The sequence below is a fragment of the Chiroxiphia lanceolata genome, chromosome 2 (assembly GCF_009829145.1).
Source record: "Chiroxiphia lanceolata isolate bChiLan1 chromosome 2, bChiLan1.pri, whole genome shotgun sequence".
Classification (NCBI taxonomy): domain Eukaryota; kingdom Metazoa; phylum Chordata; class Aves; order Passeriformes; family Pipridae; genus Chiroxiphia; species Chiroxiphia lanceolata.
The window spans coordinates 40,338,939-40,350,847 of record NC_045638.1 but is presented as its reverse complement, the minus strand read 5'-3'; the positions used below and the strand labels follow the sequence as shown (position 1 = coordinate 40,350,847).

Here is an 11,909-nt window from a genome sequence, read left to right as displayed (position 1 = left end):
TTGCTTTCCTCCCTCGAAAGCTGCCGTAAGCCGCAGGCTGCGTTTGTGGCGGTGGCCCGACGAGAGAGTGCGGGGCTGGCTGCCGGTGTCTCTGCTCCCCCCCTTCCTCCCTCGCTCCCTTCCCTTGTTACCCTGTGACATGGGGGAAAGAGGTTTTGCGGTTCAGAGGGAAATAAAGCACTTCTTAGGAGGGACGGCGACGTGACTTTGAACTTGGATCAGCTCCTCTGTTTCCTGCAGAGAGAGTAGGGCTGGAGCTCTGAAAGAATAGCAGAGCGCGGCCAGCCTACGGGGGCTCCGGCTGGAATTCACCGCGTCCCCCTGAAAGCGCCCCGGTGTCGGCGCCGCTGAGCGGGCAGGTGAGGGGGGAGGGGAGGGGAGGCAGGAAAAGAAGGGAAGGAAAGAAAAAGGAGAGAAAGGAATAAAGAAAGAGAATAAAGAAATAAGAGAGAAAGGAAAAGAAAGAAAGGGAGGGAAAGGAGAGGAAGGAAGGAGAAGGAAGGAAGGGAGGAAGGAAGGGAGGAAGGAAAAAGAGAAGATGAGGGAAAATAAAGGAGGAAAGACAGGAAAAGAGGAGTAGGGAGAAAGAAAGAAGGAAGAAGAGGAAAAAGAAGAGAAAGAAAAAGAAAAAAAAAGAAAGAAAAGAAAGAAGAAAGAAGAAAGAAAGAAAAAGAAAGAAAGAAAAAGAAAGAAAGAAAAAAGAGAAAAAAGAAAGAAAAAAGAAGAAAGAAAGAAAAAAGAAGAAGAAAGAAAGAAAGAAAATCCAGAAGGTAGGTATTTGTATGAATATTCACCTTTGTTATTTTTTTATCAGTGTTTTAGCTGCGAATTTTCTTTGACATATATGTTCTTTTTCTGATCTCAGATGTAGTAATTTCTTTTAAATCGGTAAAAAAAAAAGTGTATTCAAGTGTTTAGTTGTCCATATGATTTTTTCACTAATCTGGAGGCAGATTACGCAGGAGACCAAACTTTCCTCTCCAACTAGTGCTCTCGAAATCCCCAGCAACGGTGAAGGACTACTCTCAGACCTCCTCCTCGGGAACCTTTCAGAGAAGGAAAATAGAATTTGTTCGAGGTCTGTCCCTGGGAGCCTGGGGAGTCAGGACAAGGACAGCATATGCTCCCAAGCTGCAGCCTGGGAAGGCAATATATGGGGAGCAGACACCCCTGCCTGCAAAGACGGGACCGAATGACGGAGTGGCGAACAGAAAAGAACTGTTGGCATCAAAGGTGCAGCTCTGCATTAATATTCAGTTTATCTTCTAATGCTCATTTCAGATTAGAAGAAATCCCACTTCTCCCCAGTTTAAATCCTCACCTTGTTCACAGAGTAATGTCCAGTACTGGCACATTTCAACCACTTTTGGACAGTCTTGGAAATATTTTAACCATTTAATGACAATGATGGGGAAGACCTTAGTTGGTGTGCAGTGCCTTTGCCTGCCTGCCTGCCTTCCTTCCTTCCTCCTTTCCTTCCATCTATCTATCATCTATCTATCTATCTATCTATCTATCTATCTATCTATCATCTCTCACTGTAAAACCCCTGCTCGGATACTGGATCCAGGTTTGAGCCTGCCTATGCCTAATGCGGGATTTAATGTCATGAGGAGTCACAGGAGAAATGTCAAAGGGAGAATTTCAAAAAGCCCCCCCTGAAACCACACAAACCACTATATTTTGGGTCACATCTCTGCCAAGCACAGAACTGATGGGCACTGATACGCCAAGGTTAAGTGCAGGACGGTTAAGAAGACAATTGTTATGCCGGGTTTTGATTTTTACAGAGCCTTATTTATTGGTGAGCTGCTGGCCCCGAGATGATTATTTTTCAGCCACTACAAAACAAACCGAAGCAGGGGCCAGACGTGTATTTACTGGAGGGGGAGGGGAAGGGGACTTGTTTGCTCTGTGTGTGTCTGCGGGTGCGTGTGTGTGTGTGTGCCGGCTTTATGCTTTTTTATTCCTGCCATGCAAGAATCCGGTTTCCAAATAACAATGGCAGGGTGGATTTTGGGGTTGGGATTTTTTTGCGGTTTTGTTTTTTTCTTTTTCAAGGAAGGGAAGAGACAAGGAAAACTCCTAAAGCATCTACTCTCAGATGCACGTTCACAACACATGCAGATCGCAGATCGACTCCTCTGCTCCACATAAATGGTTTAAAAGCCCAAACAACCAGAGCGACCGTTGCCTCTTTTATTTAAATTTTTATTTTATTAATTTTTTTTGTCCCAGCCACCGTCGCCCCGCCAACGTGACTTTTATGTGATTCCCCCCTCGCTCCCGTTATCGATCACGGGATTCGTCTGCTTTAGCCGAAATGGGGAAAGGGGCTGCAGGGGTTATATTTTAAGACCCTCGCTTTGTTTGTTTGCCTCCCGAGGCAGTATCACATGCCCAAGCGTACATCGATATTTTCCGAGATCGCTGCGCCTCTCTCTCCACACCACCCCTTCCCCTCGCCGCGGGGGGGGGGGGGGGGAGAGAGTGGAGGGATGACTCCCCCAAAAAATCAAGAAGCCACCGGCGGTGCGGGGCTGAAGGCGGCCCCCGGCGCGGCGCGGGGCTTTGCGGTGCGGTGCCAGGCGGGGGCCGCACGGCCGCGGGGCGCTCGGCGGCGGCGCGGCGGGGCGCGGGGCGGGCAGGGCGCGGGGCGGCCGCGCCGCCATTAGCCGGTGGCCGAGGACGCCCGGATGGACGGGGCGGCTCGGGCCAATGAGCGGGAGCCGGGAGAGTGGCCGGGCGGCGGGTGAAGGCGGCGTCGGGAGAGGAGCCGCCAGTGCGGGCGGGGATAAGGAGAGAGGCCGGGGGAGGGAGGGAAGAGAAAGAGGGGGGGAGGGGGGCAATAAAAAGCCGCCGCCTCAGTAGCGCCCACCGAAATAAACAGAGGAGCGAGAGGCAGCGAGGGCGCGGGCGGAGCGGGGCTGCAACTCCACCGCCCCGGCCGCGCCGCTCCGGCTCCGGCACTCGCCGGCCCCTTCCCGCCCCCCACCTCCCCTCCCCACCCCCACCGCCGCCCTTATTGTTTTTAATCCGCCTCCGGCACCCCCCTCCTCAGCCCCCTCCCCACGCCCCTCAGCCGAGGCGGTCGAGGGAGGCGCGGGGCACCCCCGGGGTCTCTTCGCTCCGTGGGAACCCGCGGCTGCAAGTTTTTCTCCGTGAGAGACACCGCTAATGCCCGGCGGAGGATAAAACGAGAAGCGGAGGCCCGGGAGCGGCAGGGGGCCCGAGGCGGCGGGAAGGGCTGCGGCCCACGCGGGGAGCGGCGCGGGGCCGGGCGGGCGGGGGTCGGCGGCTCTGACATCCCGGGGCGGCGGAGGAAGGGGGGGCGGCGGCGGCGTGTGGCGGGTCTGTGTGTGTGAGTGTGTGTGTGTGCGTGCGTGTGTGCCGCAGGGAACGGCGAGGCGAGCCTTGCCCCCCCGCCCCGTCCCCAGCCCCGTCCCTCCCCTGCTCCCCCTCCCCTCCCCTGCCCGCCCCCGCCTCAGCTCCTTTAATACACTTTGGTTCTCCGCTCGCTTTTGGACTCTGCTCTGCCTGGCTCAGGATACGGCTCCGCCGGCGGCGACAGCGGCGGCATCGGGCCGGTGCGGGCGCGGGCGGCGGCGGAGGCGGGGGGACGCGGCGGCTGCCGGGGGGAAGCGGAGCGGCGGCGGCCCCGCGCCCGGCTGGGCGGGCGGTGGCAGCCCGGCGGCGGTAGCGGGGAGGCGGCAGCGGCGGCGGCGGCGGCGGCGGCTGCGTCCCCGAAGCGGCGCGGACCATGCTGCTGGACGCCGGCCCGCAGTTCCCGGCCCTCGGCGTGGGCACCTTCGCCCGGCACCACCACTCGGCCGCGGCGGAGATGCAGGACCGGGAGCTGAGCCTGGCGGCGCAGAACAGCTTCGTGGACTCGGCAGCGGCGCACATGGGCGCCTTCAAGCTCAACGCCGGCGCCCACGACCTCTCCCCCGGGCAGAGCTCGGCGTTCACCTCGCAGGCGCCCGGTTATCCCGCCGCCGCCCTGGGGCCCCACGCCGCCCATGTCGGCTCCTACTCCGGGGCGCCCTTCAACTCCACACGGGACTTCTTGTTTCGCAGCCGGGGCTTCGGGGACTCGTCGCCGGCCGGCGGACAGCACGGCATCTTCGGCCCTGCGGCCGGCAGCCTGCACCACCCGCACACGGACGCTCAGAGCCACCTCCTCTTCCCGGGCATCCACGACCAGCACGGCCCCCACGCCTCCCAAAACGTCCTCAACGGACAGATGCGACTGGGCTTGCCGGGGGAGGTATTCGCCCGCTCGGATCAGTACCGCCAGGTTTCCAGCCCCCGGACTGACCCTTACTCGGCGGCTCAGCTGCACAACCAGTACGGCCCTATGAATATGAATATGGGCATGAACATGGCAGCCCACCACCACCACCACCCAGGTGCCTTTTTCCGATACATGCGGCAGCAGTGCATCAAGCAAGAGCTCATCTGTAAGTGGATCGACCCCGAGCAGCTGAACAACCCCAAAAAAGTTGCAATAAAACTTTCAGCACCATGCACGAGTTGGTCACCCACGTCTCGGTGGAGCACGTTGGGGACCCGAGCAGAGCAACCATGTCTGCTACTGGGAGGAGTGTCCCCGCGAAGGCAAGCCCTTCAAAGCGAAATACAAACTGGTCAATCATATCCGAGTGCACACGGGAGAGAAACCCTTCCCCTGCCCCTTCCCTGGCTGCGGAAAAGTTTTCGCCAGATCAGAAAATCTCAAAATTCACAAAAGGACGCACACAGGTAATTCGGGTTTCGTTCGGCAGATTTCCCCCCTCTGCCCGTGTATAATATGAATATATATGTATGAACTGATAGAGACTCAGACAGTGATGTAAAATGATGAGAGATAAAATAAGCTTCCAGTTTAATTTCCCACATATACACACTCTATCACACGGCCCCTTTTGTTTTGGTTTCCTCCACCAGAATACACTTCCCTCCATCCCAGATTTCGAAAGGATATTTTACTGATTTGTTTTAATTTGCGGGGTGAGAGGTGTAGATTCGTGCCGAGTCTCAGCGGGATCTTTCCGCAGAAACGCGGAATACAGCGCGAACTAAATTCTGCCGTCCTGCTAAAATACGGGAAGACACCTATCTATCTTTTTATCTATCCATCCATCCATCCATCCATCCACATGAAACGCCTTATACATTTGCTATACGCAACGTATTTGCATACAATTCAGCGCTTGTGAGCACGGCTTTTATGTATGGATACCGAGAGAGAGAAACTATATAAATACGTGCAAAATCCGTCATTAGTCCCAAATCCCGTTGGAAGTGCCAAAAGTCCCTTTCTGGAAATGCTTTCCATTAAATTTAAATGCTGTGAGCAAGGCAATAAAATGTTCTCATTTAAAAAAAAATGTTTTTAAAGTCTCACTCGATGTGATTTAAGGTGTTTTTGCAACAGTTTATTAAATTATGTAATAAGGAACAGAGGATTTGAGGCTCGGAAACTTCCACCCCAATCAGGTGGAAGAGGGTCGAGGGAGCCCTGGCTTTCCCGATGGAAAATAGCCTGAGCCGAAGGGTAACAAAAATTAACGCATCCTCCCGCCTCATCTATTATTCATTTACTACTCCTACCGGCTCAAACCGTGCCAGACTATTTCATAAAAGACAGCCAAATATTTTAGCGACTTGCACTCCAAATATTTACCCGGAGAAAGGCTAAAAATCTCGAGGCCTATTGTTTTCTCAAGTGCTAAGCCCGATGCGAGGTGCGAGACGAGCTTTAACAAGGTTTAAAATTTGAGAAATGTATTTGCATGATGCCCGCACTGAAGTCATTGTGTCTGAGCGGATGTCTTTAAGAAACAATTTGGGTGCTAATGGAATTTAATGTTAAATGCTTCCCCCTCCAAAGGGGGGGGGGATGTGGAGTTCTCACCTCCAAATTACTCCCCGGCATTTGGAGTCCTGGCAGCCGGGTGAGAGGAATCCCTATGAAAATTAGATGAAGTATTTTACAGACATTTAGTTTTCCCAGCGGATGTGCATTTATCTCGAATATCCATACACGAAACAATATGCCCGGCCTTAAATCTGTCGGTAATGGTTTCCAGTTTAACAGGATAGCGGATTTGGTACCGAGACGAAACGTCTCGATGCTGCTCGCTTTTTTTTTTTTTTTTAAATCATCGCTTTTCTTCTTCAATCTCTTTCGGGGCTGACTGTGTGTGTCGGCACTGGTCGAACTAAAATCGGGCAAGATGCCGGGCCGGGGGTGCCCGGGGTGTTTTGGTAGGAAAACCAGGTGGGGGACGGGGGTTGCCTCCCTGCAGGGCAAAGAGTGAGCAGCGCGGCCCTCCCGCGCTGCGGGTACCGGGACAGAACCGGCCTCTTGCTTTGGGAAACTGCTGGACGAAGTGACTGGGTGAGGGGGGGGGGGGAAAGTGGGGAGGAAAGTTGGCCAGAGGCTGCGCGGGGTTTGAGTGGGGGCGATCGCGCTCACCCCGCAGCTGCGCCACTCTCTTACAGGGGAGAAGCCCTTCCAGTGCGAGTTCGAAGGCTGCGACCGTCGCTTCGCCAACAGCAGCGACCGCAAGAAGCACATGCACGTCCACACCTCGGATAAGCCCTACCTGTGCAAGATGTGCGACAAGTCCTACACGCACCCCAGCTCCCTGCGGAAACATATGAAGGTACCCGGCCCCGCAGGAGGCGGCGGGAGGCGGGAGGGCGGCCGCGCCGCGCCGGGCGCCCCGACGGGGCGGCGGGCGGCGGGCGCGGGGCCCAGGGGCGGCGGCGGGCCGGGCCGGCGGCGGGGGGCGCGCCCGGGGGGCGGCCGCGGCCTCCCCATCCCTCCTCCACACGGCCGTGTTGCCTTTGCCCCCCAGGTGCACGAGTCGTCCCCGCAAGGTTCCGAATCCTCCCCGGCCGCCAGCTCCGGCTACGAGTCCTCCACCCCGCCGGGGCTGGTGTCCCCTAGCGCCGAGTCGCAGAACACCAGCAACCTCTCCCCGGCGGCGGCGGCAGCGGCGGCGGCGGCGGCGCCGTGTCCGCCGTGCACCGGGGCGGCGGCGGCGGCAGCGGCGGCGGCGGCGGCCACAGCGGCCTCTCCTCCAACTTCAATGAGTGGTACGTGTAGGGCCCCGCCGGACTGCTCTGCACGGCCCCGCAGCGCCCTCCCCGCCCCGGCGGCGGCGGGCAGGAGGGAGCGAGCGAACCCGCCGGAGACGCATCGGGAGGTGCCGCCGCACTCGCCAGCAGCGAAATGACGGCCGAACAGGATGGGGACGGGGGACCTTCATCTCCCCACACCCTCCCCCCTTCGCGTTTTTTTGGTGGATTTTTTTCTTTTTTTTTTTTCTTTTTGAGAACGTTTCGAACCAGCAAAAAATATTCTAAAAAGTACGTGCCGAAAAACATAAAAGAATGGGTAAATCTGTAGAGGAACGGAAAAGGGAGAGAGAGAGAGAGGGAAAAGACCAACCCCAAACGCCACCAACACATCACCCAATAAAAAGCTTCCCAAGCCGGTGGAAAGAAACTCTCCCTCCAGAGCCTTCAGACAAAAGATCAGAGACTCAAACTCCTCCGGCCCCTGCGCCTCCCCGCCCGGAGCAGCCAGCGCCCTCCCGCCCTACGAACTATGTATATAGCGGCCCTCTCCTTCCTCCGGCGAGGTGGGGAACGAGGTTTTCCTGGATTCTCGGTGTATAGAAGTTCGTCCCGTTTGTAAACCGCGGATTGGTCCCTTTCTTCTTTTTTTTTTTTTTCTTTTTTTTTTTTAAGTCTTTTTTTTTTTTCCCATCTTCCTCCCTCCCTGAGAAAGTGAAGGACTTGTTTTCTTTTGTCCTGGTCTCCTTCCCCACCTCCCTCTTTTCTTCCTTTTTAGTTCACCCTTTTAAAAAAAGTAACATGGAAGAAAAAAATTGTTTCTTTTGTAATTGTGATATCTTGAATTGTGTTCCTTTTTAAGAGGCAACTTGATTGTAAACTGTATTTCAACTATAGACTGGGGAAGAAATACCGTGCCAAAGTCTACATTCTGTTACTTACAGACACTCACACAAACAACAACGCTTGTGAATGTATTTTTCTGTTAGCTGGGTTTATATGTGATGTTTTAGTGCTTTTGCAAGTTCAATTTGTTAGTTCCTGTTCGGAAGATTGTGAGGAAAAATAAACGTTGTGCCGTTAGCTTTTCTGTAATAACACCCTTCCTCCTGTAAATACCTGTTACCATATTTATCCATTTGTAATTAAATTATGGTATTAACTTGCTACAGAGGAAACAGTATTTATAAAGAATGTTTCTTAACTATAAATATGTACAATTGTGAGCATAAACTGTTTCAGATTTTTTATTTGAAGGTTTAAGTGGTTTCATCATTTCTTGTGATATGTTTTGAGAGTAATGCATACAGAAATATAATAAAACGTGTTGAAACTGCACGAGCTGTTTCCTTTTTATGCCAAGGGCTTTCCGAAACCTGCTGTAACTCATGTGATGGGCTGAGTGGCGACTGCAAAACAAATGCTTTTAAAACATCCGCGAGTTACTGGACCAGGAGGATATCTTCCAGCTGGGCTCCCCCGTACAGAAAAACAAAACCAAACCAAAACAACAACAAAAAAGCTACAAAGCCATCCAACACTTTAGGAAGCCTCTGAGTTGAAAGAAAAGGGTGAAGACGTGCATATTCCCCAAATAACTTGCAAGGCAGGATCTCCTTTAGTAAGAGTTACACGGCGAGATCACAGCTTCCTCCGCCTCCTGCCTTACTCGGGCTCACCCTTCTCTCCGGTGCATGTCTGACTGGGAGCTCATTACAGGGTGAAAAAACGGGGCGTTTCGGTACGGAGGTGGAGGCGCAATGACTAGGAGCTGAGCTCGGCTGCTTTGAGCCGCAGATCGTGTCTTTCTGTGCCTCCCGTCTTTTTAGCAGCCTCCATTCAACCCTGGAGAGGAGAAAGTTGTGATGCCCGAGAGTTTACACTTCTCCTTCGAGGTTTCTTTCCCCCTCTCTTTCTCCGGTTTTTTTGTTTTTTTTTTTTTGATTTTTCAGCCCAGGGAGCGGTTTGGACTGTCAGATGTGTTCAGGGAGGGACTGAGAGCCGCCGGGAGATGACTTTCCCGGGGTGCTGACCCAGAGTTTCGCTCCACGCGGGCCGTCGGAGCCGCCCGTGTGGGGCCGGCGGACAGCAGCTCTCCGGGCACAGCTCGCCAAACCGGGACAGCCAAGGCGAGTGTGTCAGCAGCCAGGATGTAGTGGAAAAAAGTGAAAAAGTTCGGCCTTGTCAAGCCACCGAAGTACGCCTTGTGAAGAGGCAGCGCTGCGAGTCGGGCTCCGAGCGCCCTGCGGTGGCTGCGCTGCCTTCAGCGACGGCTCGTGCAGTCGGGGAGAGCCCTCTGCTCCTCACACCCGGCGAGCCCATCGCTTACGCCCCCCAGGGCCACTCGTCGGTTTGGGTTTTTCGGGCTTTGTCCTGCGTATTCAAATATCAATACAGATGTCTCGAGTCGGTATGAGATAGCTGGGTGGGGAGAGGAGGGTACACGGGGCCCTGATCACTTCTAGGGTGAAGTGGGGGTTACCCGCACCCAGAAGGGGAGGAGGGAGGGAAAGACACTCTGCTCCGTCCCGTTGCTGACAAGGAAGTTTAGATGGGAAGCGGAGCCGAAGCTCCCTCGGCGGCTGTGCTCCTCCCAGTGCGGCCATCCCCGCGCACACGGCAGCTCTTCGGGTAATCAAACGACTATTAAAACCTAATTTATGTTCCGTAATAATATTACGTAAAAAATATTTATTAAAATCATTGGCATATGCCGCCTGCCCCTTGGAGACATCTGTGGGAAATGCAGCTGCGAGGATCCCTCCTTGTCCTGCCGGCCTCCCCGCAGCCGAAAAACCAAACGGGGATCCCGCTTCATAGCCAGTCCCTGCCAGCCACCGTCTGCCCAAATTCCCTCCCGGGCCCGGGGGCGCACGGGTAGCCCTGCCCAAGGGTGACCAAACCCGCTCTGCTGTCTTCCGCCCCGGTAGGCTAGCTCCGGCTGGAGAGAAGCGCTCCGGATCTGGGCTCCCCTTCTCCCTTCCCTCGGAGCCGTTCTGGCTTAAGGAGAGCCCAGGGGTGATCCTCCCTTCGACCCCTAATAGCGAGGGTGCGCGGGGCAAGCAGCCTCCCTGGTCAAAGGGCAGGTCGTGTCTCTCGGGCAGGGATGCCTCTCCTCCGGCAGGCCCAGGGATGGGACCATGGTGGCCGTGGCCGTGAGTAAGCTCCCCCTTTCCCTGTCCTACCCGGGCTGGCCTTGAACTTGACCCTGGCCTTGGCGCATCCAGCACTCCGCCCGCCTCCCCGGGGCCCTGACCCCGGCCCATCCCCGTCACTCTTAAGGGAGAGTGGTAATTCATCGGGTTCAGGGTTTAGGGTTTTTTTCGGAGAGGGGGGGGAGAGCATCAAGATCTGCCTCGCAGCCTTGTGCGCGGGTGGCCTGGGCTCAGGGATCGCTGGTGCTTAAGTCCTTCTCTGTGCCCTTCCTGTCCCCTCTCCTTCCTCCACCTCGCTCCCCTCACCCCAACCTCCTCCCCCCCTCCCAGTTTGTCTCCCGCACTGAACCTGAGCTAGCCAAACCTCCCTGCCCTGGCCCTCAAGGCAACCTGGGTACCAAACTGGAGGGAGGCCGGGGGCTTCCCTGGCAGCTCCGACCCCCCCTGGCACTCCTCCATCCTCCGTGCCCAGCCGCAGCGGGCGGGTAGCCCGGCTGGTATCCCGTACGCTCGACGGCTCTGCCCCGACGGCTCTCGGGTCGTCTCGGCCCCACGGCCCCCGCCACCGGTGGGCAGCGGGGTGCACGTTATTGCCCCTCTGTCAGCACCCCGTGCCCGGCTGTGGCAGCCCCAGTTGGCCAGCTCTCCCGCGGTGGCGTGATTCTTTTTATACCGTGAAAAGCAGCGTGGAGCCGTGGCTTTAATTTTTATTGTTATTGTTAGTATTACTATTAATAATAAATTCTCTCCTAAGTCTTCCTGGAGACACTCTGAAAAGGTGGATTGATTTCCCTGGGAATTGTTCGTTCCTCATGCGCTCCTCTTCAAGCCAGAAAAATTCAGGCTCCGTCCATAAAACAGGTTGTGCTTTCCCCCGCAGCCGCAATTGGAAGGCAGCTCAGGGCTCTGCCTTCACCTGTCCCCGCTGCCGATACCGAATAAAATCCTCTGCTTCACCTGGTTTGGCTGCTCTAGTGGCTTTGTGTTGCAGCTGGTGGTGCAAAAAACCCCCCTGAACCCAAACCCAAAGGCAAACTAACCGCCCACCAAACAAACAGAGATGACAACAGCCCAAACCGAAATAGAATAAGATGCAGGAACTCACGCCCGAACCCGAGCGCGAAACGGCTGCCGAGCCTGGCGGTGCCGCTGACGCTGCCGGTCCTGGCGGGGCTCCGCAGCAGGCAAGGAGCTGCCCCTGCCCGGCCAAACCCCGGCCGCGGGTGCCCGGGGGCAGTAGCCCGGGCTGCACCCCCTTCGTTTGGCCCTGGGTAGTGCCCCCCAAACCCGTATCAGCCTTTTAAGTTTCCTCTTTGTTTTCAGAAACTCGTACGCATTTCCTGCCCGCTATGAAGACATAGCAGGCTTCCCCAAACATCTCCCCAGCCGCACGTGCACGCTAGACGTGCTCCCGAGCATAACGACGTATGTATATTTTTTATTTTTCATCTTATATTATTTCATATTTTCACGGTTGTATTTTTGTTTTTGGTTGGTGTTGTTTAATCTCGTGAGTCGCTTTTTTCCCCACCTCTTTTCTTTTTTCCCTCTCCTCTTTTTCTCTCTTTATTTTTTCTTTTTTTCTTTTTTTTTTTTTTTAATTTTTAAAATTTTTTTTCCTTTGCCCCCGAGCCAGACGGATAGGGAAGGAGCTGCATATTACCA

The 11,909-nt window shown here is 55.2% G+C and overlaps 1 protein-coding gene across 1 annotated transcript; it reads left to right on the top strand.

The window, feature by feature from the left end:
- Nucleotides 1-3,760: 3,760 nt before the first annotated feature.
- On the top strand, nucleotides 3,761-8,427 carry ZIC2 (Zic family member 2). Its single transcript, XM_032680922.1, is given in 5 exon segments — nucleotides 3,761-4,499; nucleotides 4,502-4,561; nucleotides 4,564-4,761; nucleotides 6,508-6,671; nucleotides 6,867-8,427. Coding segments are annotated over 5 exon segments (1,542 nt in total). The 3' UTR covers nucleotides 7,248-8,427.
- Nucleotides 8,428-11,909: the final 3,482 nt, after the last annotated feature.